Source organism: Passer domesticus, chromosome 13, assembly GCF_036417665.1.
Source record: "Passer domesticus isolate bPasDom1 chromosome 13, bPasDom1.hap1, whole genome shotgun sequence".
Lineage (NCBI taxonomy): Eukaryota > Metazoa > Chordata > Aves > Passeriformes > Passeridae > Passer > Passer domesticus.
Genome location: NC_087486.1, coordinates 1,956,450 through 1,981,121, shown reverse-complemented (window position 1 = coordinate 1,981,121; position 24,672 = coordinate 1,956,450). Strand labels below are relative to the sequence as shown.

Below are 24,672 nucleotides of genomic sequence, written 5' to 3'. Positions count from 1 at the left end.
TCCTTTTCCCTTTCCCTGTATGCTTTTCTTCTTGTCTTTTCCCTTCCCTTTGCCTGTTTCCTTTCCCCTTTTCCTCTTTCCCTTTACTGTTTCCTTTTCCCTTTTCTTTTTCTTTTCATGTGGAGTGGAAAAATTCATCCACAACTCTGCCGTGCCAGAGCTGAGTGTTCACACAAACCCCTCGCTCGCTCTGGGTGCTGAAGGAGCTGACAATTTATGCCAAAATGCCTTTTTAGACACTCTGCTGCCTCAGTTTACCCCCAGAACTGATCCCTGGCCACTCAGAACCCCCAAAGCCCCTCAGCACTGGCAATGCCTCCTTCTCTCTCTGCACTTTCTCAAAATCACTGAACTCTGCTGGTTTGAGCCCACAGTAAAAACTTCCACACTCCAATGGCCCCTTTGGTGGGATATAAAGGAAGACACAAGGAGCTGTCAGGGTCCCCATGAGCCTCCCTGCCACAGCTGCCAGGATGGATGGACAGACAGACCCCAAACCAGCCCTGGACACGAGAGCAGCACCCCACAATTCCACCAGCCATACACATGGGTTCACCAGGGTGCTTGAAACCAGTCAAGCAGTTTATTTTTGTTTCTTAAAAAAAAAAAAAGAAAACAAAAGAAAAAAAACCCAAACCCAGGAAATAAAAAAAAAAAAAATCCATCCCTTAAAGGTGAAGGTATAGACAGGGCATGGACACAGCTACATCTACCTTCTGCTGCCCCCCACCCACCCACAGTAATGGAGATTTATACACATTACATAATATAGAGACACATGGACAAACAAAGGGGCTTTGGGAGCCTGGCAGAGCTGGGCACTGCAGGGCTGATGCCCACCCAGGATGTCCCCAAATCCCAGCTCCTGGCCCCCAAGCCACGGCAGTGCCCCCCTGGCACAGCCCCTGGTCTCAGGGCTGCTCTGGAGGCTGGGCTGTGGCTGCTGGGGGGCTGCCCCCGACTTTGGGGTGCTTTTGGCCACCCTCCTCCTCCTCACGAGGTAGACAGGGAGGAGAGGCAGCCTGGCTTGGGGCACAGGTGGCTGCAGGACTGGGGGCACAAATCAGAGGGGCACAAAGCCCTGCCAGCCCAGTGGCTCCTGGCATCTGGAGCTCAGGCAGCCCACGGCCCCTTGGCAGCCAGGAGAGTGGGAAAGGGGTAAGGCTGCAGGTGTGGGCACCTCCTGAGGGAAATCCCAGCGGGGCACTCCCTCTTGGAAGCTCTTTGGGAAGCAGGGAGCCATCCTGCCCCGCGCTCAGCCAGCCAAATACAGTACTTGTGTCAGGGGAATGGAGCACGAGAAGTTCCAGGCTCAGGCTGGGAGGGGAGAGGGGACAGCCCTCCTTCAGAGGCGAGACCACACAAAGAGCACAGCCCTCTCTGAGGACAGCCAGGCCACAGAGGTCTCTGAGACAGAGCTGAGATGAAAAGGCCATTCAGCAAAGGCAGGGCAAGGACACACAGCCTGGGAAAAGGACACACAGCCTGTGTCAAGAGCAGGGATGCAGGTCCAGCCCTTCCCACATACTGTGGAGCTGGATCTGGCCGTGGAGCAGCTCTGCTTTCACTCACCCTGTCCCCACTCCTTTCCAAAGCAGAAGGGATTGAGTGGAGCCAGGCAGAGCCAAGGCAGAGCTGTCCCATCCCACCCTGCAGCTCTCCCGGGAGCACATCAACACCTCCCGACGTGCCAGCAAGCAGCTTTGTTATTGCACTGGCTTGCAAATGCGGTGCTTTTTGCCAGCTCAGGTGAGTCAGCCCCATCAGGGGCTGATGTGCCACCGGAGAAAACCGCAGGTGGGAGGGAGAGCAATCAGCCACACACCGGGGTGCGTGAATCCCCATGGCTAAAAATGAATTTTGGGGCTTTGGATATGAGGATGGTCAGGATTTCTCTATCAGATCAAACTGCCCCATGGCCCTCCCAGAATGATCCTGGGACCACTGTTCTCTTCTGTATGCAGACAGAGGGATCTTCACATTCCCAGGGTGGAAAATATGGACAGAGAAGGAAGCAAGCATCTGGGGGAGTGGAGAATGCTCCTTCAATTCAGGCAGCCTCAAATGAGAGGGAAAACTGTCATTATTTTCAGCAGCAAAACAATGTGGCTGCATTGCTCACACTTGCAATTAGACCAGAGAGGGCAACAGGGCTTGGTCAACACCAAACCTGCCCCTGCCTTGGCAGGGGTGCTGGACTGGATGTTCTCCAGAGGTCCCTTCCAGCCCCAACAACTCTGTGACTCTGTGAAACCCACAGATATCCGGGCTTAAAGCTCTTCTGGAGAGAAATGTGGCCCTGAAGCTGCAAATAGCCAAGGACAGAAAGGAAGAAAACAGCGCTGGGGAACAACAGCTCATCCTCCTGCTGGGATAAGCAGCACTGAGGGCAAGGCAGGAATGTCAGCATGGAAAAACCCCAGGCTCTGCTTGCCCAGAAGCCCCTCCAAGCCAACCTGGCCCACAGGGTGAAATGCAAGTACCTGGAGGGCAGGCAGGTGGGGTGACAAACAAGGCAGGCAGCCCCTGAGCACCAGACACACCTCAGAAGTGGTGGTGATGAGGAGCTGAGCTCCCACATTCTGGATTGCACTTGGTAATATCAGCACCGAGGGAAGGACCCAGCTCCTGGCTGCTGCCCGCCAGCCCGGGGAGCTCAGTGGGTCCTGGCAAGGGGTGGTCCCCTCCTAGTCCATCAGGCAGGGCAGTCTGTGTGGGGACGAGAGCAAAGCATCCCTTTTCCAGGGTTTTTGGGGTCGTTCTGGTCCTCTGTGCCTTGCATAGAATTCCTCAGCTCCGGAAGCAAAACCCCTCTGATGTTTGGTTGCAGTACTGCAGGGGAGAAGCCTGAGAGCTGTTCTGGACCAGCACAGCAGGACCTGTTAAATGAAGGTGTATTTTTCCCTATTTTTTTCCACCAGGAGGATGTTGAAGTTAACACTTGTCATTGTTGAGCAGGGAAGGACCAAGGGATGATCTTCGTGCAGAGGGAGCATGGCACACCAGAGACAGAGCTACAGGAACCTGTTCTCAGCAATCATTTCCTCTTTTTTGCCACATTTCTCGTGGCTCTGCTACGCCACTGGACTAAGCAACATGACCTGCAACTCTTGGCCGTGACCCTGAGCTTCAGGGAAAGGCAAATCCTTCTGTGATTTCCACCACTGGTACCACTGCACCTGGCTGCTGCTGGATTTCTCTCCAGTTCACCACAGAGGTGGCAAAATGTCACTCCAGGTCCATCTCCCGAGCACAGAGAACCACGGGAGCCAAGTCCTTCGGGGAATGTGAGGAGGAGGGTGGGTACAGGGAGCACAGGGATGAGGAGGGGAGGCCGAGCTGCCTCCTCCAGCTGCTGCCAAGGGGCTCCAGCTGGGAGGCCTGGGATCTCCAATTATTATCTTTTCTTTTAAAGCCAGCCTTACAGAAAACTATAAATTAATCTGCTCATTAAATACTCAGGTGAGAGACCAGGGAGCCTCCAGCCGTGCAGGCCGAGGAGCAGCTATGGCTTCTTCCTCAGGTAATTGGAAGGGATCCAGCCCTCCCAGCACGGCCCCCCTGCCAGGACCCTGCAGAACCACCAGCCACTGCTGTTCCTCTCACGAACTTCAAACAAAGTCCCTTCTCTGAAGCTGTTGGTCTCCTCGTCACCTTCAAAATCCGCCACTGCCACGTAGAGAGCTTCCCTGGAGATGTCCGGCCCGGAGCCGGGGCCTGAGGGCCTCTCCTTGGCCTCCCCTCTCTCCATGGGCTTGGAGATGACCTTTGGGTTTATGCTGCTCCTGGCTTTGGCTTCGTCTTGCATGCAGGCAGAGAGGAAGGGCTTGGCTTTGGGAGGGACCAGCATGGGCCTCCCTGGCACCGCCGAGGGCCTGAGCTCGGCAGCTTCCCGTGCCGGGGCCCGGGGCTCGGCGGGGACCGAGAGAGGAGCCCCCATCTTCTTGGGAGGGGGTGGCCTGCGAGGTGGCACCACAGGCCGCTGCGGAGGGGCGTCCCTGGCACACGGGGGGCTTGCCGGGCCCAGGGGAGATTTGGGCAGCGCCTCTTTGGGGGCAACGTCCAGCTTGGGCAGGGCTTTGCTCTCCGTGCCCGGCCGCTCCGGAAACCGCGCGCAAGGCTCCGAGGAGATCACGGCATTGCTGAAGGAGCTTTCCCCAGCAGCAGGGTCCTGCTCCGAGGGCTTCTCTGGGCACTTGGCAGGTCTCAGCTTGCTCCGCAGGCTGCAAATGTCCAGTTTGTCATCGGCTGGGGGTGGCTCAGTCCGGGGGGACGCGGCGGGTTTTGGCCTGATCTGAGGTCTTGACTTCAAGAACGGGTTCTGGGTGATGGGCTCAGGTTTGTCCTCCACAGGCTCAGCTTTTAGCTTGGTTGGCTTGACAATGGGCCGGAGGTTTGGCTTCTTCACCTCCTTGGCTGACACCTTGTGTCCACATTCCAGCCCCATTTCGTTTTTCAGCTGGAAGAGTTTGCCCTTCTCCCCTTTGAGCTCTGGCTTCTTGTTGTCCTTTGGGGCTGCCGATTGCTTGGGTGGGATCATGGGCAAAATCATGCCTGGGGGCTTGGGGGGAGGCCTCTGCCTCTCTAGTAACTCTCCTTCTGATTTGATGATGGACTCCTTCCTGGGTGGGAGGCTGGGCTTCTCCTCCGTGTCGCGGTCCGAGATCTCCTCGTAGCCCCCAGCAAAGGACAGGTCCCCGCTGTCAGAAGCCTCCTTCCCCTTCCAGTCCTTTCCCCACCTCCCAGTGCAGTCCATGCCGTTGGGAGGAGCCTCTGGCAGGGGTCGGCAGGGCCCTGTCACCTCCTCGCTGGCACTGCCATCGGTGTCACCGAGCCGCAGCTGCGCCATCTCGTTGGGAAGGGGGGCCAGGAAATTGGGCCTGGAGGCGTTGCTGGTTTTCTTGTACTTATCAATGAAGGTGGCAGGGGCCCAGCCCTCCTTCTCCTCGATCTGGATGTACCACCAGCCACTCAGGTTCTTCTCAATAACCTGCCGGGGGGAAAGGAGACCTCAGACAGCCACTCTGTGCTCAAGGGTCTCAAAAATGATGGCAGGGTGACACATGGCCGTGTGCTGCTCCAGCCAAAAGCCATGGAATCCCAGGAATGGCATCCTAAGGGGAGGGACACCTGGTCCTGGCTGCCAGGGAAGGAAGAGGACAGAGGAAGGGCTGCTGAGCTGTCTCTGTCCCTCCTGGAGCAGGGTGCCAGGAGCTGGCGGTGGCCACAGCGTGGCACTGTTGGAGCAATGAAGCAGCAGCAGCAGCGATCCCGTGTGGATCCCACACCGCCCAGCCTGTCTGCAGCTCCAGGAACGGGGCTGGGGCCTGGCAGGGGCTGAGTGGGGCAGCCCTGAAGGAAAAATCCTCTTAGAGAGGTGTAAATCACATCCGCACACGGAGAAAGCAAAATCCCATCTGCAGGAGGGGTTCTGCCAGCAAAAAGGGTGTGCCAGGAATTTTGGAAGGGCTTTTAAGTTTACACCTGGCCTAACTAAGAGGAAAAACTCCCATCTCCAATGCCATTTGTGGTGTGGGTTTATTTTCCACTTGCTCTAACAGAGCACTCACACCTGGGGGACAGGAGGGCCCCAAGAATGGCGTGGGGTCAGAGTCCCTTGAGCTCCTACAGGTTTTTATGCCACTCTCACAGTATGGAATGTTCACAGAGACAAAACCATGCCTGGTTTGCACCCAGAGCACCATGGGGAGCAGATCTCCCTGGCCTGGAAGGGGAGCTCCTGCCTGAGAGGAGCCAGGAGCACTGCCCTGAAGTGGCAGGGTGTGAAGGGAAGGTGACAGCCTCACCTCTACTTTCATTCCTGCCTGGAAGCTGATGCCATCAGGGATGGTGGTCTGGAAGTCAGCAATGGTGTAATATTCCTCTTCCACTTGAGGGGGCACAGGAGGCTTAGGCAGGTTCAGACCACGGGGCTGGGACAGGAAAACAGAAAAGCCATTGGTGTGTTTGTAGAGCAGGTGTGACACCGCATCCAGGCACGGGGACAAGATCCCAACCAGCGACCAGAGCTCCTGGCAGTGCTCCCCTCCCTCCCCCTGTGCCACTGCTGCCCTCCCACACCAGCTGGCACTTACTATGGTGAGGTCTCGGCGGGGAGGTGGCCTCTGCCTCATCTTTGGTGACTCTGTGGAGGAAGAATTCCAGATGCTGTTGAGTTTCTGGCTTTTGAGCATGTGTTCAGGAAAGACAAGTGAGAGACAGAACAGAAAGACAAGGACTAAACCTGTCCCAGGGAAAAGAACCTGAAGGAGGAACCCATCATCCCAGAACCCATCATCCCAGAACCCATCATGCCAGAACCCATCATGCCAGAACCCATCATGCCAGAACCCATCATCCCAGAACCCATCAGCTCAGAACGCATCAGAACAGAACCCTGAGTGGCACAGGTGACCCAGGTCTCAAGGGTATCCCAGCTTTCAGGTTCTGCTGGGAAATGCAGCTGAGGTGACCACGTGAAATTACTTTTGCATTGCAGGACTGACCCAGAGGACCTGGCTGCAGAGGGGTTATGATCACAGAATCCCAAAATCACGGGACTGCCTGGGTTTGAAAAGACCTCAAAGCCCGTCTTATTCCACCCCCTGTCATGGCAGGGACACCTTCCACTGTCCCAGGTGCTCCAAGCCCCAATGTCCAACCTGGCCTTTGGCACTGCCAGAGATCCAGGGGCAGCCACAGCTGCTCTGGGCACCTGTGCCAGGGCCTGCCCACCCTCACAGGGAAGGATTTCTTCCCAATATCCCATCTAACCTCACTTTGTCAGTGTGAAGCCGTTCTCCCTTGTCCTGTAAAACATCCTCTCAATCTTCCTGGCAGGCTCCCTTTAGGAGCCCCAGTTTCTGAGAGGAGAACATCTCCAGCTGACCCTGGAGCCTGGGAGGGGATCCCCAGCCTGGCAGGGGATCCCCATGCCATGTGCTGACCCTCAGCAGGTCTCTGGGCAGCGCTGTCCCTGTGCCCCTCCGTGTGCCCTGACCCCGCTGCAGAACCCACAGGCCTTGCCAGGCTCTGTCAGCTCACAGCCTCTTACTGTGCTCAAAATCTGGGGGGAAGACTCTGTTTGGAGCCCACCTGAGGCTGTGTTTGAAGCCCACTCAAGGACGTGTTTGGAGCCCACTCAAGGCCATATTTGAAGCCCACCTGAGGCCATGTTTGAGCCCACCTGCCCTGCCCAGCACTCACTGCGGCGGATGTCGGCGCTGGGCAGGGGCCGGCTCTCCAGCCTGCTGTCCCTCTGTCCCCCCGGCCCGTCCTTGTCCCTGCTGGCCAGCAGCTGCTGCCTGGAGATGCCATCCAGATCCAGGGCACTGGAGTGAGCCGAGGAGCCCGAGCCCAGCTTCGGTGGGAACACATCTCCATTCCCCTTCCTGAGGTAGGAGGCAGGGGCCCAGCCCTCCTGGCCCTGGTACCTGTGGGGACAAGGACAGCAGGGTCACTGCACAGAGCCCCTGGGACAGGCCAGGGACTGAGCCCAGAGCTCAGCACACACCCTGGCTGAAGGCACTGCCAGCTCTGGGCAACAGGAGCTCGCCAGGTTCTCCATGGCACCAGCAGAGCTCCCTCATGGCTAATGCTCCCACAGCAGCTGGCCCCAACCAGGGCCAAGGGCTGGGAATGCTGTGAAGGCTGGGAGTGCTGGGAATGTGTGTTTTCACCTCAGCAATGGCACCACTTCAGGAGTGAAGAGCTCTGGCAGGGAAAGCAGAGGGAAAAACAAGAGGGCTGCTGCTGGGATTGATGTACCTGGTCTTTGGAGAGAGCACAAGCCCTCTCCCTGCTGGCAGCCTGGATCCCTTCCCTGTTCTAAATCTGTTTAGGAGAGAAATAAGCCCAGTGACCTGATTGAAAAACCACATCCATGTGCCCCTGCCATGCCAGACCCTCCCTGCTGTAGGGCTGCAGCCACCTCGTTCAGATGGCACCAGCTACTGAGGCTGTAATTGCCTTTGGAGCTCCTGTGGCAGCTCTCCTGTGCCTCAAACGTCAGTGGATGTGATTGTGGGGCTGTGCTGCTGCCAGGAGCACAGGTTCACTGTGAGGTTATGAAAATTGCAGCGTGTGCTCCCACCCTGAGCAAGCCCGGCCGTTTGCTCGACCGCAGAGAAGAGAAAATGAGCTCCCAGCAGAAAACAAGCTGGGGATGGGCTGGAGCCTTTGGCTCAGCACACCCTGCACACAGCAGAGCTGGCCCAGAGCTGGCCATTCCCTGCAGGAGCCTCCAAGAGAGCCAGGGGATGCAGCCTGCCCTGGGACATTCCTGGGTTTTCCCATCAGCAGGATGTGACACCCCACTAAAGCTCTGACACCCTGGCACTGCAGGAGGACACAGCCACCTCCCAGCACAGGAAAGCTGGGCAGTTCAAGGATTTTCAACCAAAGCTGTGCTTGAACATCAAATCTGTCAGGATGGAGAGAAATGAGTTCTGGAACTCTGCCCTCCCCAGCTCACAGACCTGCCTTGGGGCTGGCACCCCACGGCCCCAGCTGCAGTGCCTGGCACAGTACCTGATGGCAGTGCCATGCAGTGCCTGGGACAGTACCTGATGGCAGTGCCATGCAGTGCCTGGGACAGTACCTGATGGCAGTGCCATGCAGTGCCTGGGACAGTACCTGATTTTCCACCAGCCCTCCAGGTTCTTCTGGATCACCACCACCACGGCCCCTTTGTCCAGGTTCATCTCATCCTGGTCTCTTGCAGTGTAGGGGTAAATCACCGTGTACTTCTCCTCTGTTGGAAAGAAAGAGAAGCTTCACTGAGGAGCTGTTTGATGGGAACCTGGCCTCAGCTGACAAATGGCTATGAAGTGCTTTATACAAATGATAATTCTTGTAATTTAGGTGCAAACACAGAGATACATGACCATTCAAAGGGAAATGACAGTGAAATGTATTTGGAAATGTAAATTTTGGTGAGCTGCTCTGGCCCAAGAAGTTCTCTAAAATAGTTTCTCCTCTCCCTTAAAGACTTTTCACAACTCATCAGAGAAGCTCTTCCATGCATCCATTTCAGCTCAAATTTCATTCTCAGAGTCTTTAAAGAGCAACTGTCCTCTGTAAGGGGACAGAAACCCCACATGAGGGGGCAGTCCCATGCACACAGAGATGCCCTCAAACTGCTCCAGAGCAGCAGATCTGCAGGAACATCACCATTTAACCCTCAGATCATTGGTCAAAGCCATGAGGGGAGCCTGGAGAAGAACTTGATGTCCTGTCCACCAGAACAAGGGATGTTAAGCAGGAATATGGATGTTCTTCCCTTCAGGAGGAAGGAGAAACATCCTAAAAGCCATGCAGCCATGTCAGACAAATGGGTCCATCCATCCTCCCCTCTCCCTCAGCTTCCTCTCTGGAAGAAACACAGGGAAATAACTGCCTGTGCTTAAGCAGTGCCTTTACAACAAGGTGAAGGCCATTTGGGGGAAAATCTGCCTCCAAAATCCACCCCTCCGGACATCCCTACATCCCCACCATGCAGGTTTCCTGGATTTATCTTCTGGGAGTGGCACAGCTCTGGAAGGGTCTGAATTCCCACCCCCTCCATGCAGAGGAGACCAAGCAGGGAATGTCCTGTCACATCCAGCAGGACCTTCTCCTCCTGACCCCACCTTGAGGCACCAACCCAGGTCACTGCAGGAACTAAGGCAGCAGCTGCAAGAATTCTGCACGTGTGTGCTGGGGGAAAGCAGGAGCTGCAGTTCCTGAGCCCAAACCAAGACATGAGAAGGAAGAGCTGAGAGAGGAGAGGGATGTGCACAGGAGGAGCAGGGGTGGCACGCTCTGAGGGCTGACACATGCACAGCAAACCAACATGCACACAAGGCTGCAAGCACAACACAGGGGCAGCCAAGAAAGGCTCTGTGTGCTCCACCTTGACCCCATCCAGGGGTGTACAAGTCCCCAAGAGTCCGGCGGCGGCCAAGGTGCCTGGGCAGGGACCAGTATCTCCATGGCACTGGGAGCAGCACGGTGGGGAAGCAGGAGAAGGACAAGAGAGGACGTAAGGAGGTGGCACTTCAGGTCCAGGAGGAGACAGGGCTGGCACAGAGAGTGGTACAGAGACTCTGCTCACCTGGAGCCCTCCCCAGGCTGAGCCCCCCTCCATCTCCAGCTGCCCAGAGCAGGGGCTGAGCCAGCTACTGCTCTGCCTCGGGCACACGGAGGCACTGGGAAGGATGTGTTATCCAGGGGCACTTGGGATTTGCTCCAAGGACAGGCTGGAACCTTGCCTTCCCCACACTGTGTGCTCTTTGTTCTCTGCACATGCATTGTCCAAGGAGCTGGGCTTTGCTCCTCCTCCTCCAGGGCAGGTAAAACAGCTCCCTGGGCTGAAAGGAGGCACTGGCTGAGCATTCCTGGGAGGTGGCACCTCTGTGGAGGAGCAGAAAGGCCAGTGGACTCACCAGCAGTGTCCAGCTGCCCCAGTCCTGAAGCAGCACTGGGCAGGCAGGACCATTCCTGGGGTTTTTTCCCTTTTCCCAGGTTTTGTTCCTGGGTTTTGTCTCCCCCAGGCTCGTGCCCTGCCCCACTCAGGGAGGGTGATGCAGTGCCTCCAGCAGAGGAAGCTGGGGCAGATGCCTCCAGCAGCTCCTTACCTTCATCAGGCTGCATTGAGAACTCATCCTGGACTCCATCCTGGGCCTCCAGGCAGGTGGCTGGCACCCAGCCTTGCTCCTCCAACGTGCTCACGAACCACCAGCCTGAGGAGAAAACAGCAGGAGGTTCAGCCAAGGGCTCACACCAGCCAAAAAACTCCCTCCCTCCCTCCAAACCACGTGCCTGGGGGGCTGTGACCCCTTTCCTGCATCTCCACGGGAAGCTGGGGTGACCCCAAAGCAACAGAGCCAAGCACAGGAGAACTGCAGCTGAGTGACATCTAAAAGTACAATTCCCTCCCCAGGAAAAGCTCTGAGAGCTGAATGGCTCCTGCCACTGCATTTGCTTTCGGTTTTTTCTGCCCCTTCATGGTTCATTTTCCCTCAGTGTGGGTCAGCAAGGCTGGGCTAATTAGCAGAGATGAATACCCTGCGTGTGAATCGATAGCCGAGTCCTGCTGCGCTCGCCTTCTCCACATTTGTGGAAACAGCAGAACTCAAAAGCCACGAGCAAATGCAGGATTTAAAACATCAGCTCTCCCAGTGGAAGCCCAGCCAGCCCCAGGGAGGCCACAAGCAATTCTGGGCCCCCTGTGTGTCCAATCAAACCAACGCTTGCTGCTCGTTATTAAAAGCACAATTTGTGTCTTTAGGGGGCAAAAATAAAGACTGAGTATTACCCTCAGAACCCTTCCAGTGAACCATTTAGAGAGACAACCAGATTGTCAGGGAGGGAATCAGCTACCTGCATGGGAGGGACAAGCAGGCTGACCTTTGATAAATAAATGATTTTCCACAGCTTTGGAGCTGGCTGTGCTAATCGTTTCATTTGCTTCAGGGTTGAAACAGAGCTGCTGGTGCAACTGATCCTCTGGCAACCAGCTCTCCAGAGCTGCTAAAATCTATTTTCATTTAATTCCCCCCAAGAAGCAACTTCTGTAAGCTTCAGGGAATACATTCTCCACAAGCTGGGTCCACGACAAGGCTCAGTCCCTTTGCAGAGGTGAAGAGTGAGTTTAAGTTTTGAAGCAAGCGAAGAGCTCGGCAACTGCCCGCAGGAATTGGGAATGCACCAAGGTGGCTTTCATGGCCACCACGAGAATGTCCCCCTGTGTCACTCACTAAACCCAGCCTGCCAAGCCCAGGGATGGCTTTTGTCCTCAGGACACATCAGCCAAGTTCTCCAGCACCAAGAAGCAGAGAGTGACGAAGGGGGACAGCGCCGGGCGCTGGGCACGGGGGGAAATCAGCCCTGAGAGAGCCTCATCCACACTCACAGACTCACATCCTGCACACCCCAGCTCAGCTCTCCATGCCCGTGGCATGCCTGGGGGCTGCTCTGCTTCAGGAGAACCCTGGCAGCCCTGTGCTGCTCGTGTGCAGCCCCAGAGCCCTGCGCAGAGCCCGGCTCCCTGTACCTGATTCGTTCTTCTCAATGATCTCCACCACCTGGCCCACGCACAGGCTGATCTCCGAGCTCTCCTGCTTCTGGTAGTCGGCCACCACGACATACTGCTCCAGCACCAGGGGCTCAGCCGAGGCACAGTCAGCTCCTGCACAGCGAGGGGGACAAAACCGACCCGTGTGCCAGGTCAGCACTGTCCCCAGGGCACGGCCACCGCCACACCCAGCAGCTCCAGGACACCCCGGGGACCCCAGCGTGACACGGGTGAGCCAGAGGTTTGGGCAGAGTGAGGGGGACAGAGACCAAACCAGCAGCCAGGTGAGGTGGGGACAGCCAGGTGAGACCTGCTGCTGCCCACCAGAGCCATCCAAGCAACCTCCACCAGCCACCACCAGCACGGGAGCTCACAGCAGCCTGGACTGCCTGGGGTTTGGGGACCCTCCTGTGCACACCGGCTGCCCCAAAACACAGAGCCTGCAGCGGGTTCTGCTGGGTTGAGGAGCCCCAGACCCCGCTGGGAGGGGTGTGTGGGACAGGGCAGCATCCCCTGAGTGTTTGTAGGACAGGGCAGCATCCCCTGAGTGTTTGTAGGACAGGGCACCATCCCCTGAGGTGTTTGTGGGATGGGGCAGCATCCCTAGAGGTGTTTGTGGGACGGGGCAGCATCCCCTGAGGTGTTTGTGGGACAGGGCAGCATCCCCTGAGTGTTTGTGGGATGGGGCAGCATCCCCTGAGTGTTTGTGAGACAGGGCAGCATCCCCTGAGTGTTTGTGGGATGGGGCAGCATCCCCTGAGTGTCTGTAGGACTGGGAAGCATCCTCTGTCCTCCAGCCCCGCTGTGCTCAGCCCCTCCGTGTGCTCTGCTCCCTGCCTAGCTGCACATCCCGCTCTCCTGGCAAAAAAAGGGGGAAAATCCCCCGAGGAGGGGCAGAGGGGGCAGAACCCAGCGGGAACGAAGCGCTCCCGTGGCCGGCAAGAGAGAGCCGGGAGCGGCCGGGGAACGGAGCTGGACCGGCGGCAGGTGGCACTGCGGGATAAGCCGGGATAACCGGGACAACCGGGACAGCTGAGAGATAACCGGGACACCGGGATAACTGTGGGATAACCGGGACAACTGCGAGATAACCGGGACACTGGGAAAACTGCGAGGTAATCGGGACACCGGGAGAACCGTGGGATAACCGGGACACTGGGAAAACTGCGGGACAACTGGAACACCGGGAGAACTTCTGGATCACCAGGACAACTGTGGGATCACTGGGGCACCAGGAGCACTGTGGGATCACTGGGAGCACAGTGGGATCACTTGGACACCGGGAACATTGCAATAGGGCCAGGACACCAGGATGCACCACACACATCCCGGACACTCAGGACACACGAGAGCACAGTAGGATCACCGGGACACTGGGAGAACTGTAGGATCACTGGGAGCACTGTGGGATCACCAGGAGCACTGTGGGATCACCGAGAGCACTGTGGGATCACTGGGAGAACAGTGGGATTACCAGGAGCACTGTAGGATCACCGGGACACCAGGAGAACTGCAATAGGGCCGGGACACCGGGATGCACCACACACATCCCAGACCCTCGGGACACACGGGAGCACAGTGGCATCACCAGGAGCACAGTGGAATAACCGGGACACACGGGTGCACAGTGGCATCACCAGGAGCACAGTGGGATAACCGGGACACTGGGAGCACTGTAGGATAACTGGGAGCACTGTGGGATCACCGGGAGCACTGTGGGATCACTGGGAGCACTGTGGGATCACTGGGACACCAGGAGCACTGCAATGGGGCCGGGACACCAGGATGCACCACACACATCCCAGACCCTCGGGGCACACGGGAGCACAGTGGGATAACCGGGACACGGGGAGCACTGTAGGATCACCGGGAGCACTGTAGGATCACCGGGACACTGGGAGCACTGCAATGGGGCCGGGACACCAGGATGCTCCACACACATCCCGGAGCCTCGGGGCACACGGGAGGGGGCACTGCCAGCCCTGCTGCCCCGCCGGGGAGCGGGGCCAGCCCGCTGCCCGGTTCGTGCTCTGCAGCACGTTTTCCTTCAGGGCAGAGCTCTGGATGTGGATCCCCCCGGCAGCCTGACACTGCCCGCTGCGGCACAGCTCCCCATCACATCTGCCACCACCCCACAGACGGAGTGTCCCCCACGCAGAGCACAGCTCCCCTTTCCTCCTTTCCCACACACCAGGAGCCCACGGAGCACCAGGGCTTGGCAGGACACTGCCAGTGCCCAGTGTCCAGCTGGGCATTCCCTGCTGACATCCCCCATGAACCAGGCACAGGCACTCAGGGACCCAGAGCACCACTGCACCTCCCTCTCTGCCTCCAAAAACCTCCAAGAAACACAAAAGTCTCAAAAAAAATCTCCCAGGACTCCCCTGCACTGGGATAAGAAAAGTTAAGGTACAGGCAAGGATCGTGGCACAGTTTTTACAGCCCTTGACGGGATGAAGTGCAGGGAGCAAAGAGAAGGGGGAGGCCACCAGGACAGTGACAGGGAAGGAATGATTGTGCCATTTGTGAAAAAAAAAACCACCCCAAAAAAAAAAAAAAAACCAAAAAACCAAAAAAAACCCCAAAAAACAAAAACAACAACAAAAAAACCAACCAACCAAACAAAAAAAACCCACCAAAACCAAAACAAAACGAAAAAAAACCAAAAACAAACAAAAAACCCACCACAAACAAACAAACAAAACAAAACAAAAAAACCCAAAAAAACCCAAAAACTTTAGAAAGGGATTGTTCAGGGTATCAGGATCTGCTGCTGTACCTGGAGCCCCTGCTGGACCCAGAATTGTGTTTCCTAGCAGACACTTCTCTTCTGAGCTGAATTTTATGCCAAAGGGGGAACAATTGTTCAAATGTTCTTTTGCTGAGTGGGAAAGATGAGCAGGTGCATTTTATTCAACCAGTATTGCAGAATATGTGTGTGAGGTCATGGCTCACTTAAGGTCATTTGGGGTTCCTTAAGGTCATTTGGGGTTCCTTGAGGCCACTGGAATCCCTGAGAGGTGTTGTTTCAGTTCATTTGGGATTACTAGAGGTCACTGGAGTATTTTTTAATTGATCCAGAGGTTACTTGAGGTCATTTGAGGCCCTGATTGGGGTTACTTGAGGTCACAGGGGTTACTTGAGGTTATTGGAGTATTTTTTAATTGATCTTTTGAATTGATCTCTAATGCCCCAGAGATCTGGACTCCCCATCAGGAAGAAAAGGACGGGAGGCCTTGGCTACCAGGAGCCATCTGCAAGGATTTCTGGCCTAATATGAACTCTCATTGTCTACTTTATTCTCTGTATTTACTTGCCACACCTGGTGCACAGACCAGGAAAAGTCAGGAGGGGGTGTTTCAAATGTTCCAGGTTGTTCAAAAGTAGTTTGTAAAGACAAATTGAGAGATAAGAGGAGGGATTGAGAGGAAAGATGTGTGCTAGGGTTCCATCCTCATCCTGAAGGACAAGATCTAGCAGGTCCTCAGGACTCCAGGATGTTCTGCTGCCTCCTGGAGAAGTTCTCCTGTTCACAAGGTCACAACCTCCCCCAGCTGCCTCTGAGAACGCCACACCACAACCAAGATTTAAATGAACCACGTGCCTGCAGGGCAGTGTTATTTCAAGGAAAAGAAGGAAATTGTCTGTGGCCATAAACAGCACTCTGCAGAGCCCCAGGTGCTCCTGCTCAGGAAAGCTTCCACCACACCAAAACCCAAAGGTGGGGCAGCAGACAGAGTTAAAAATACCCCTCCAGAGGGAATGGTGGATGCTGGGACTATCTCTTGTAGCAGCTCAATTAAAGGTTTGTGCTTGAAGGGATCTGAGGACCTACCCAGCCCCTGAGAGAAGAATAACTGCAGGGAGAGGTAAGTACTCCCCTTTCTGCCTCCCTCCTGTAATTACACCCGTGCCTCTGAGGCTATTTGGAGTTTCAGCAGCCAATTCTGGATCCTAAAATGTACCCATTAAACCAGCAAGAGAAGTGGTAAACCGAGCTTGGAGGAAGAGGTGGGCGTTAATTTTGGGAGCATTTCACCTGGCCTAATCACCCTCAGCCACAAAAACACACCCTGGAGTGAGCACAGCATCCTGAGCATGGCCAGACCTGGCTCCCCAAAATAGTGTAAGGCTGCCCAGGGAGGTGGGAGACAGCACCAAGGCTCTGAGCTGGGGAGGCGAGGAGGAATTTGTGCCCCAGGAGAGGTCTGCAGCCTCAGCTGGGACAGTGACACAAATGTGGCCTAGAGAAGGGGAACCCATCGAGTCAAGGGACCACTGAGGCCTGGGGCTGGGCTTGCAGAGTGATGCTTGCCCTGGATGCAGGAGAGGCACTCAGCACATCCCAGAGCTGACCCAGGGCTGCTCAGAGCAGTGACCTCACCCTCAGCCAGCCCAAAAATCCTTGCAGGTTTTGTTTGGCCAGAAACTTGGCCTTGACCCAAGGGTTGAGATGTACAAACCCAGCAGGAAATCTCACAGATATGGGGTTGCTCGTGATCTTTCCTCTTCCCCTTTCCTTTCCTTTCCTTTCCTTTCCTTTCCTTTCCTTTCCTTTCCTTTCCTTTCCTTTCCTTTCCTTTCCTTTCCTTTCCTTTCCTTTCCTTTCCTTTCCTTTCCTTTCCTTTCCTTTCCTTTCCTTTCCTTTCCTTTCCTTTCCTTTCCTTTCCTTTCCTTTCCTTTCCTTTCCTTTCCTTTCCTTTCCTTTCCTTTCCTTTCCTTTCCTTTCCTTTCCTTTCCTTTCCTTTCCTTTCCTTTCCTTTCCTTTCCTTTCCTTTCCTTTCCTTTCCTTTCCTTTCCTTTCCTTTCCTTTCCTTTCCTTTCCTTTCCTTTCCTTTCCTTTCCTCTCCCCACAAGTGAGGAACTTCTGACAGATCTTGTCCATTGGTGCTCCCAGAGGGACACAAAGAGCTCAGCACTGAGTTAGGGGCACAGGTATTTGGCTTTGAAGCCTGTTGCACACTCCAGCCTTTGCCTAACCCATCTTCCAAAAATGTAATTTTTTGCATAAAGTCCCTTCCTGCTCTGTCTGTGTGGATCAGACCCAGAGCTCTCAGGACAGCTCTTCTCCCAGACCTGAGGGGTTTGGGATGATCAAGGGGATGGACCTTCCTCCTCCTCTCACTGAAGGCTCTGCTGAATTCTTTGCAAACTCTCTCATCTCTCCAGGGATCTTTCCAGAATGTGGAAAACAATCCCATGGAAATGCCATCCCCAGAGGGGTTTCAGACAGCTCCCCTGTGGCTGCTGTGCTTTCACTGCCTCTCGTCAGACCAAACTCTGCAGTCTGGGGTCTCCCTGCCACTGCAGGGACATTCCTCAGCACAGCACAAGGGACGTGGGCACACAAGAAAGCAGCTAAAATCAAACTGGCAAAGGGGCATTTGAGGTCTCTGCCAGCCTCTTTGGGCAGCTCCACCCAAATATAAACTCTGGAGGCAGCTCCAGGCTCGCCTGCACCAACCCATGGCTCTCCATCTGTGCTTTCTGTGCAACTGGGAGAGGCAGAGAGAACAGAAACGCTCCAACAGCCAGGGATGACTGCTTTTAGACAAACCTACATCAGTGGCCAAGGCAGAGCCCCAAAGTCTGGGGATAATCCACCCCCTGCAAGCTGTGCAGAGCCCACGCCTCAGGCTCAGCCAGGTGGGATCACAAATGCTGGGGAAAAAAGCTAAGCAAAGAAAGCAGATTTTATTTCCAGTGCTCACACACAGCGGGCCCTCCTTGAAACCCCAAATGTCCTCTGAGTCTCGTGGTCACCACAGGAGCAGCACTTTTACCCACTCTGCATCCCAGTGTTTGCTCAAATCCCATTTCCAAACCCGGCTTGCTGCTGCCAGCACCTCAGAGCTCTTTCCAACACTACTCAAGAGCAGTTCACCCCCTCTCTGGTAATTGGGAAATTGCTTTTTGGACAATCCTCGTGATTTTTGTTTGTTAGCAGCTGTTGCATGACCCCTCCTCAGGGACATCCTGGATTGAAGGAGTGGTTTTTGTGCCTTGCTGCACATTTTCTACCTCAAAGCAGGCCTGGCCTGAAGACCCAATGAACCACCAGGGATTTCCTCAAGGTATAGAAGGAGTTGGGCTGACAGCAGCTGAAAATTCTGTTTCTGCTGCCAGGAAATGCAAGACAGTGAGATGAATCTCTGAACATGTCTGGCACGAGGCATCAACCCTATGTGAGGTTACTGAGAGCAAACACCTTTCCCTGGTGGGAAAGAACAGCACATCCTGCCCTGCCAGAGCAGGCTCTGCCTTGGGTGTTATCCAAACTCTTCCTTCTCAGTGGAGAACTCCTGCTTCTCTAACAGGCAGCATCCTTAAATTGAATTTTGCCCTCATTGAACTGAGTTACGCACCAGAAATTTTCTTTCCTAGAGAGGCCTCCCCTTCTCTTGTGCCCAGCACTTCAGAACAGAGCCAGGCTGTGCTGGCAAATGGCTCATGAGAGTTTAAAATGCCCATCCCAATGTCCTGCTTGGACAGGGAGCAGTCAGACACTGAGCAGAAAATGTTGTCCAAAGGTTTTAACAGGTTAAAAACCCCGTGAGTCCCACAGGAGAGCACTCAGCCCATGAGAGCAGATCAAAACCAGGAGCCACCAACAACTCCAGAGCTTCCCACCTGCATCCTACCACCAACCTCAGTGTCCAGTGGGACACCATCAGCTCCTGAGGAGGGATGACCTGCAGCTCCACTGGAAAAGGAACTGGAGCCTTTGAGTCCCCCCTGTGCCTCTCCTCCCTCCTGCAAGAGGAGCCCACCACCCACAAGTCAGTTTGCTCACACAGGCGATGGCAGTGCCAGTTCTCTGGCCAAAATCCTCTCCACCACTGATTCCAGCAGGATCTCCATGCAGCCAAAGCTCAGGCCTTCCTTCCCAAAGAATTTCACATCATTTTTATACCTTCTGCAGCTCCAGGAGCTGAAAGATGCCTCCTTAACCCACGGAGCAAAGGCTCTTCCACTCCTCCCTCCTGCTCTTTTTGGGAAGCTCAAATAACCCTAAACCACACCAAAAAGGGGGTCTTTCAGAGATGTCCCCCTCTCTTGAGGAGCAAGGCTAGAGCACCCCAGACCCAACCACCTTCCCAAGGCTCCCAGCTGAGAGGAATTCTCACTTTTCATGGGTGAAGGAGAACATCCAGGTGACTTTCAGCCCCACACTGCCCCCCAGGCAGCTCAGACATTCCTCTGCACCCCTGAAACATTTCACCCCCACCCCTGCAGACCTTCAGCAGCACCTGGGGCACGTCCCCTGCCCGTGGAGCCAAGCCCCAGCCCCTGGGCCACCACCCCGTGCCCACCAGCCACCACAGAAAGCCACAGGGCACGTGACAGCTTCTGGCGAGGGTGACAAGCTTCTTGCCCCCCCCAGCTGAGCAGGTGTCCCCCCAGAAAGGCAGAGCAGAGCAGGGGCAGCAGCAGATGTTAGTACCTCTCTGCAGGAAAGAGGCCGTTCTCTGGACAATCCCTGATGAGGAACAAAAGGATGGGAGACAAGGCATGAGGCAGGGAGGGCACGGCCTGGGGGGGCCAGCAGGGCTTCCAGCACCTCCAGGGCAGTGCTGAGAGCTGTGGGCATCTGACCCACCCTGGGGAGCCCCACAAGGCTCGGGGGATTGGGATGGGGGCCTGGGACCTCGCCCCACAGCAGGAGCTGGCCTGGGGGTGGGAGGAGGAGTTGGGGTGAGCAGCAGAGAGGAAAGGAGTCCTTACCAGACCTCTTCTTTCCAATGGGCTCCCTGAAAAAGAGAAGGAAGAGTGTCAGCAGAGCGAGGGGACAGTTGGGGAGTTGGCCGAGTGACAAACCCACCCAGGGCTGGCTCTGGTGGGGACACTGACCCTGCTCAACCAGCCACTGTCCCCATGGGCATCACGCACCTGCAAACAGCCCCTGCCCCCCTCCTTTCATTTCACAATTTAATGTTTTGTCCTTCCCAGGCTGAGCTTGGCTCGGGCACTCATCCACGGGAGTATCAATAAAATGCAACAAAATGCAGCCAAGATGGAGTGGAAACAAACAGGACATTGTTTCAGAAACTGCAGCCTGGTGAGGTCAGAGCCCACAGACTGTGCAGAGACCTGAACAGCACGTCCCAGGTGCAGACACCAACAGGGAATTTGGGACAGAGCATCCCAAAGACTTCCCAACAGAGGCAGCGTTGCAGAGCTAAATCAGAGTTAATTAATAATCCCCATTAAAACTGCCCCAGTTCAGAGGTACCACAGGGAGGGGAGGCAAAGCAAGGCCAGATGAGCAGGGTGGAGACCAGCAGGTGGGAATGGCACCCTGGTGCTGATGGGAATAACTGGAGTTTCTGCCCTGCCTCCTGCTAAAGCCATCACTGTAACTCATCCCTGCCTCCCTTCCCTGGCTGCTCCCTCTGGCTGAGGGGAAGGAGCTGCAATTCCACTTTGCTGCTGGGATGTTCTGGCAGGCACACAAAGAGCTGCAGGTCTGAAGAGCAGCAGCCCTGGCCCAAGCACCTCAGAGGGGACAGGAGCTCAGACAAGACAGGAAACAGCAATAAACCCCTGGCAGCATCTCCTCCTCCTCCTCCTCAGATCTCTGTGGAGCAGAGAAGGGCAGAGCAGAGCTCACGTGCTCCCTGGAAACTCAAGGCCCCAGCAGAAGGGAAAGAAAAACCACTCTGCCTTCCACTGTGAATCTCATTGAGCTGCAGCCACAGCACAGCTGGGACAGGGGGACACCAACCAGCCCCACAGAGGTGGAAAAAGCAGGAATGCTTCTCCAGCTGCTTCCCAGAAGGCTGAAGGCAAAGGCTGCTGTGTGACTGGAGCCTCACTCAGAGCTCTGAGCCAACACCACAGCCTCAGTGGGCTCAGCTCAGTGTCCTTCAAGAACCTCATAATCCCCTGAAAGGAAACTCTGACACATGGAGAACTCTTAGCACATTCAATGCCACATTTTTTTAGGAAAAGAGTCAGGTTTCTCAAGCATCTTCTCTAGGCAGCATCCCTGAGGATCCAGGGGTGGGAAGGAGTGAGATGGGGAGCACAGAGGTTGAGCAAAGTGAGCAGACTTTAAAAATAAATTAAAAACAAATACAAAGAGGCTGCTTTTCCACAACCTGTAAGACAAGTGTTAAACTGCTCACTGCAGGATGCTGGGGACACTGAAATTCTTCATGGACTTACAGGGTCATAATTCAGGCAAGAAATGTTATTTAAAAGTCATTCATTATAAAGCCAGGTCTAAAGAAGAGCTGTTACAAGCTGGCTTGAATTTACAAACTTTTTTCTAAGGTAAATTTGGGCCAGGCAGGTCCAAGAGCTGCAGGGGAAAACCCACCTTGCAGCAGGACTCACAGAAGAAAAGTGTCCCCAAATGTGGCTTTGGGGACCTCAGCACTGCCCCTGCTGCCACAGCCAACTGCTGGAATAGGTGAAGGACTGGAGCACCAACAGAAGGAAAACAACTGCAGCTGCTGCAAACCCACACAGCAGCCACATCAAACAGGACGGATCTGAGGTCAGCATTCCAAGAAAACATCTCCCTCATATAAAAAAAAACAATAAAAAAACCCTCTCTTGTAAAAAAAGTCCTGCTGTAACTCAGTAATGCCACCAAAATAGCTGTCAGGAGGGGCTTCATCTCCTAAGCATTCAGCAAGCTTGGAGATGTTGCAAGATTTCTGGAGGCAAGGAAGGGGCACAAGAGAGCCCTTGTTTGGGAGAAGGGATGTTTAGAAATGCTCCAGCAGCACTGAAAGGAGCCCTGTCCCCACACTCCAGGGCCACTGCAGAGTTGGCCAAGCTGAGCCCTCAGGCTCAGAAAAGGCAGTGCTCTGTCCAGGGAGCTGGCACACAGCAGGGCTCTGCAGAAATGTGTGTTTCTGTCTGCTGGCACCCAGCACAGCCAGCTCTCAGCAGAGAGGGAGGCAGGAGGCTGATCTGGAGCTGGGATCCAGCCTGAGCTCCTGGTGAGTGTGCACGTGGGGAGCAGCAGAAATGCACAACAAACAGCTTTGTGTACAAGCTGTGGTCTGTCTGGAGAGCAGGACATGACCCCAAAGCTACAAGCCAGCAAGAATCCTTATCCAAACCAACTCATGGGTCTCTGGTCCACCAGCAAAAGCTCCTGGAGTGGCTTCCTGCAGCCCCTAGAGCAGGGACAAAGCTCAAAGCAACAGCTTTTATAAGTGTTTTATACATGATGGGCTGCTCAGCTCCCCAAAAACCCCAGTGAAAGATGCTTTTAACTGAAGAGGTTTCTCATGGCCAGGGGTGCATCCCATCCCCAGGTGGGGAACAGCACCACGACAGCCCCTTCCCCACCACACCCCCTTGTAACTGTGGGCAGTGAATAAATAACTGCTTGGTGAGATTAATAACCAGTTAGCCATGAATATTAATAATTTATTCATAACTATTAGGGCCTTGCTTCTCTACAGAGTTAACCTGGGCTCCCTCATGTCCCAGAGCTGAAATTCAGCTGCAGGAGAGAGCAGCTGAATGCCTTGACTCAGCAGTGGCTCCGTGCCCAGCCCCTCAGACCTCCCCAGCCTTATTCCAGCCCCTCTGCTGTGGTTAAACCAGCGCTGAGCTGAGAGGGCTGGGTGGGAGTGAGGGGTGCCCACAGCAACCTCCCACCTCAGCATCCTGTGCTGGTCAGACCTGCTGAGACGTGGGGAGCAGGAATTTGATGACTTGTGTTCTTTGAAGCTGCAGGGCTTCCATCCAACACTGAGGAGAAAAATCCCACATCCCCCAGATTGCTAACTTTCCAGAGGTTTCTTTTTCCAGAACTATTTCTCTTCTCCTCCTTCCCTCTTCATTAATTCCTCTGGATTCAGCCTCATTCTGCCCCACACTGGGCAACCCTGGGAGTTGGAAGCAGGGGGGTAATTCCAGTCCAGAGCTGGCTGGACAGGGATCCACATCACAAAAGCCACCAGCTGTCACTGCCAGGAGACACCCTGCCACCTCCCCCTGCTCTCCTGTCTGATGTGCTCTCTCCAGGACACAGGAAAGTTTGGGATGAGGAAAGAGGGGATGGAGGGAGGGCTTCACCTCCCTCTTCCACCCACCAAATTCTGGAGATTCCTGTCTCAACTCCACTCCTGGCTGTGACATCCTGCCCAGCTGGGAGCAGGGGTGGAAGGAGGAGGAATAAAGTCAGAGTTTGACCCTTTTCCTCTCCCTGGGACAGGCTGGGCTTGGAGAGCAAGGGGGAGCTTGGGGAGGCTGAGGACTGCTCGTGTTCCTGCTGAAGGGAGCAGGAAAAGCTGGAGAGCCCTGGCCGGGGGAGAGCTCCAGCTCTGGGGAAAACAACACCACAGGGGCCTGGAGAGAAATGCTTGGGCTGTCCAGCCTCCTCTTTCCATTCCCAAACACTGCCAGAACCAAGGACTGAATTCACCCTTTGCAGTTAAACCAGAGCTCCATAAACTGCAGTTAAACCAGAGCTCCACAAACTAAAGTTAAATCAGAATTCCATGACTTACAGTTAAAGCAGAGCTCCAAGAACTGCAGTTAAACCAGAGCTCCAAGAACTGCAGTTAAACCAGAATTCCATGAATTGCAGTTAAACCAGAATTCCATGACTTACAGTTAAAGCAGAGCTCCAAGAACTGCAGTTAAACCAGAGCTCCATGAATTTCAGTTAAACCAGAATTCCACAAACTGCAGTTAAACCAGAGCTCCATGAACTTCAGTTAAACCAGAATTCCATGAATTGCAGTTAAACCAGAATTCCATAACTTACAGTTAAAGCAGAGCTCCAAGAACTGCAGTTAAACCAGAGCTCCATGAACTTCAATTAAACGAGAATTCCACAAACTGCAGTTAAAACCAGAATTCCAAGGACTGCAGTTAAATCAGAATTCCATGACTTGCAGCTAAAGCAGAATTCCATGAACTGCAGTTAAACCAGAGCTCCACAAACTGCAATTAAAGCAGGATTCCAAGGACTGCAATTAAAGCAGAATTGCATGAACTGCAGCTCAAGCAGAGCCCCAAGGGCTGCCGCCAGCTGTGGCCCTGGCAGGGTTTGACACCCTGGGGTGCAGTGAATTGGGTGAGCCTCACCTGCCCCCAGACAGAACAAGCACAGGGCGGATCCAGCAGCACTCACAGGCACATCCTCTCCACTGCCACCAGCTGCCACCCTCGTGGGCAGGGGTGAGCAGAGGTGCCAGCCAGGGAAGCCAAGGGAAGGGACAGGGAGCAGGAAGGTTCCTGTGAGAGTGGCTGACTGTCCCCACCTTTCAGCCACCCAGCATAAAAATATTCTCCTTTTATTTTTTCCTTTTTTTTTTTTCCTTTCCCCCACTCTGCTCATGGCCTGGCTCCCTTTCAGATTCCCAGAGCAGAGTATTTGTGTGCTGGATGAAGGATGACATCCAGCCCAGCCCCAGACACGCCATCACGTCTGATCCAGCCCTGCGTCTATCACAGCTCCCATCTCCTTAGTGCTGAGCTGGCAGCACTCCAGGCCTTGGGAATGGGCTCCCAGTCCCTCCAGAGGAGACAGTCAAGGACTTGGATTAATTAGCATTTTGAATTGTAGCTAATAAATACCCCTCTGGCATCCGGAATGGGATGGGGGACACGACGGGGATGTCCTTGAGATGCTGCTGTAGGGT

At 54.9% G+C, this 24,672-nt stretch overlaps 1 protein-coding gene across 5 annotated transcripts in view; it reads right to left on the bottom strand.

The window, feature by feature from the left end:
• Positions 1 to 77: 77 nt before the first annotated feature.
• Positions 78 to 24,672, bottom strand: part of SH3PXD2B (SH3 and PX domains 2B) — a 65,347-nt gene continuing 40,752 nt past the window's right edge. The window contains exons 6-15 of one of the 5 annotated variants that reach the window (XM_064388258.1): positions 19,781 to 19,806; positions 19,500 to 19,535; positions 12,035 to 12,169; positions 10,617 to 10,721; positions 9,893 to 9,976; positions 8,635 to 8,752; positions 7,207 to 7,433; positions 6,096 to 6,145; positions 5,808 to 5,933; positions 78 to 4,990 (exon numbers count right to left, since the gene is read on the bottom strand). In XM_064388258.1, coding sequence (XP_064244328.1) covers positions 3,506 to 4,990; positions 5,808 to 5,933; positions 6,096 to 6,145; positions 7,207 to 7,433; positions 8,635 to 8,752; positions 9,893 to 9,976; positions 10,617 to 10,721; positions 12,035 to 12,169; positions 19,500 to 19,535; positions 19,781 to 19,806 — 2,392 coding nt within the window. In that variant the 3' untranslated portion in view covers positions 78 to 3,505. The remainder of the gene's footprint in view (positions 4,991 to 5,807; positions 5,934 to 6,095; positions 6,146 to 7,206; positions 7,434 to 8,634; positions 8,753 to 9,892; positions 9,977 to 10,616; positions 10,722 to 12,034; positions 12,170 to 19,499; positions 19,536 to 19,780; positions 19,807 to 24,672) is intronic. The other 4 variants (XM_064388261.1, XM_064388260.1, XM_064388263.1 and 1 more) reach the window with 4 other exon arrangements.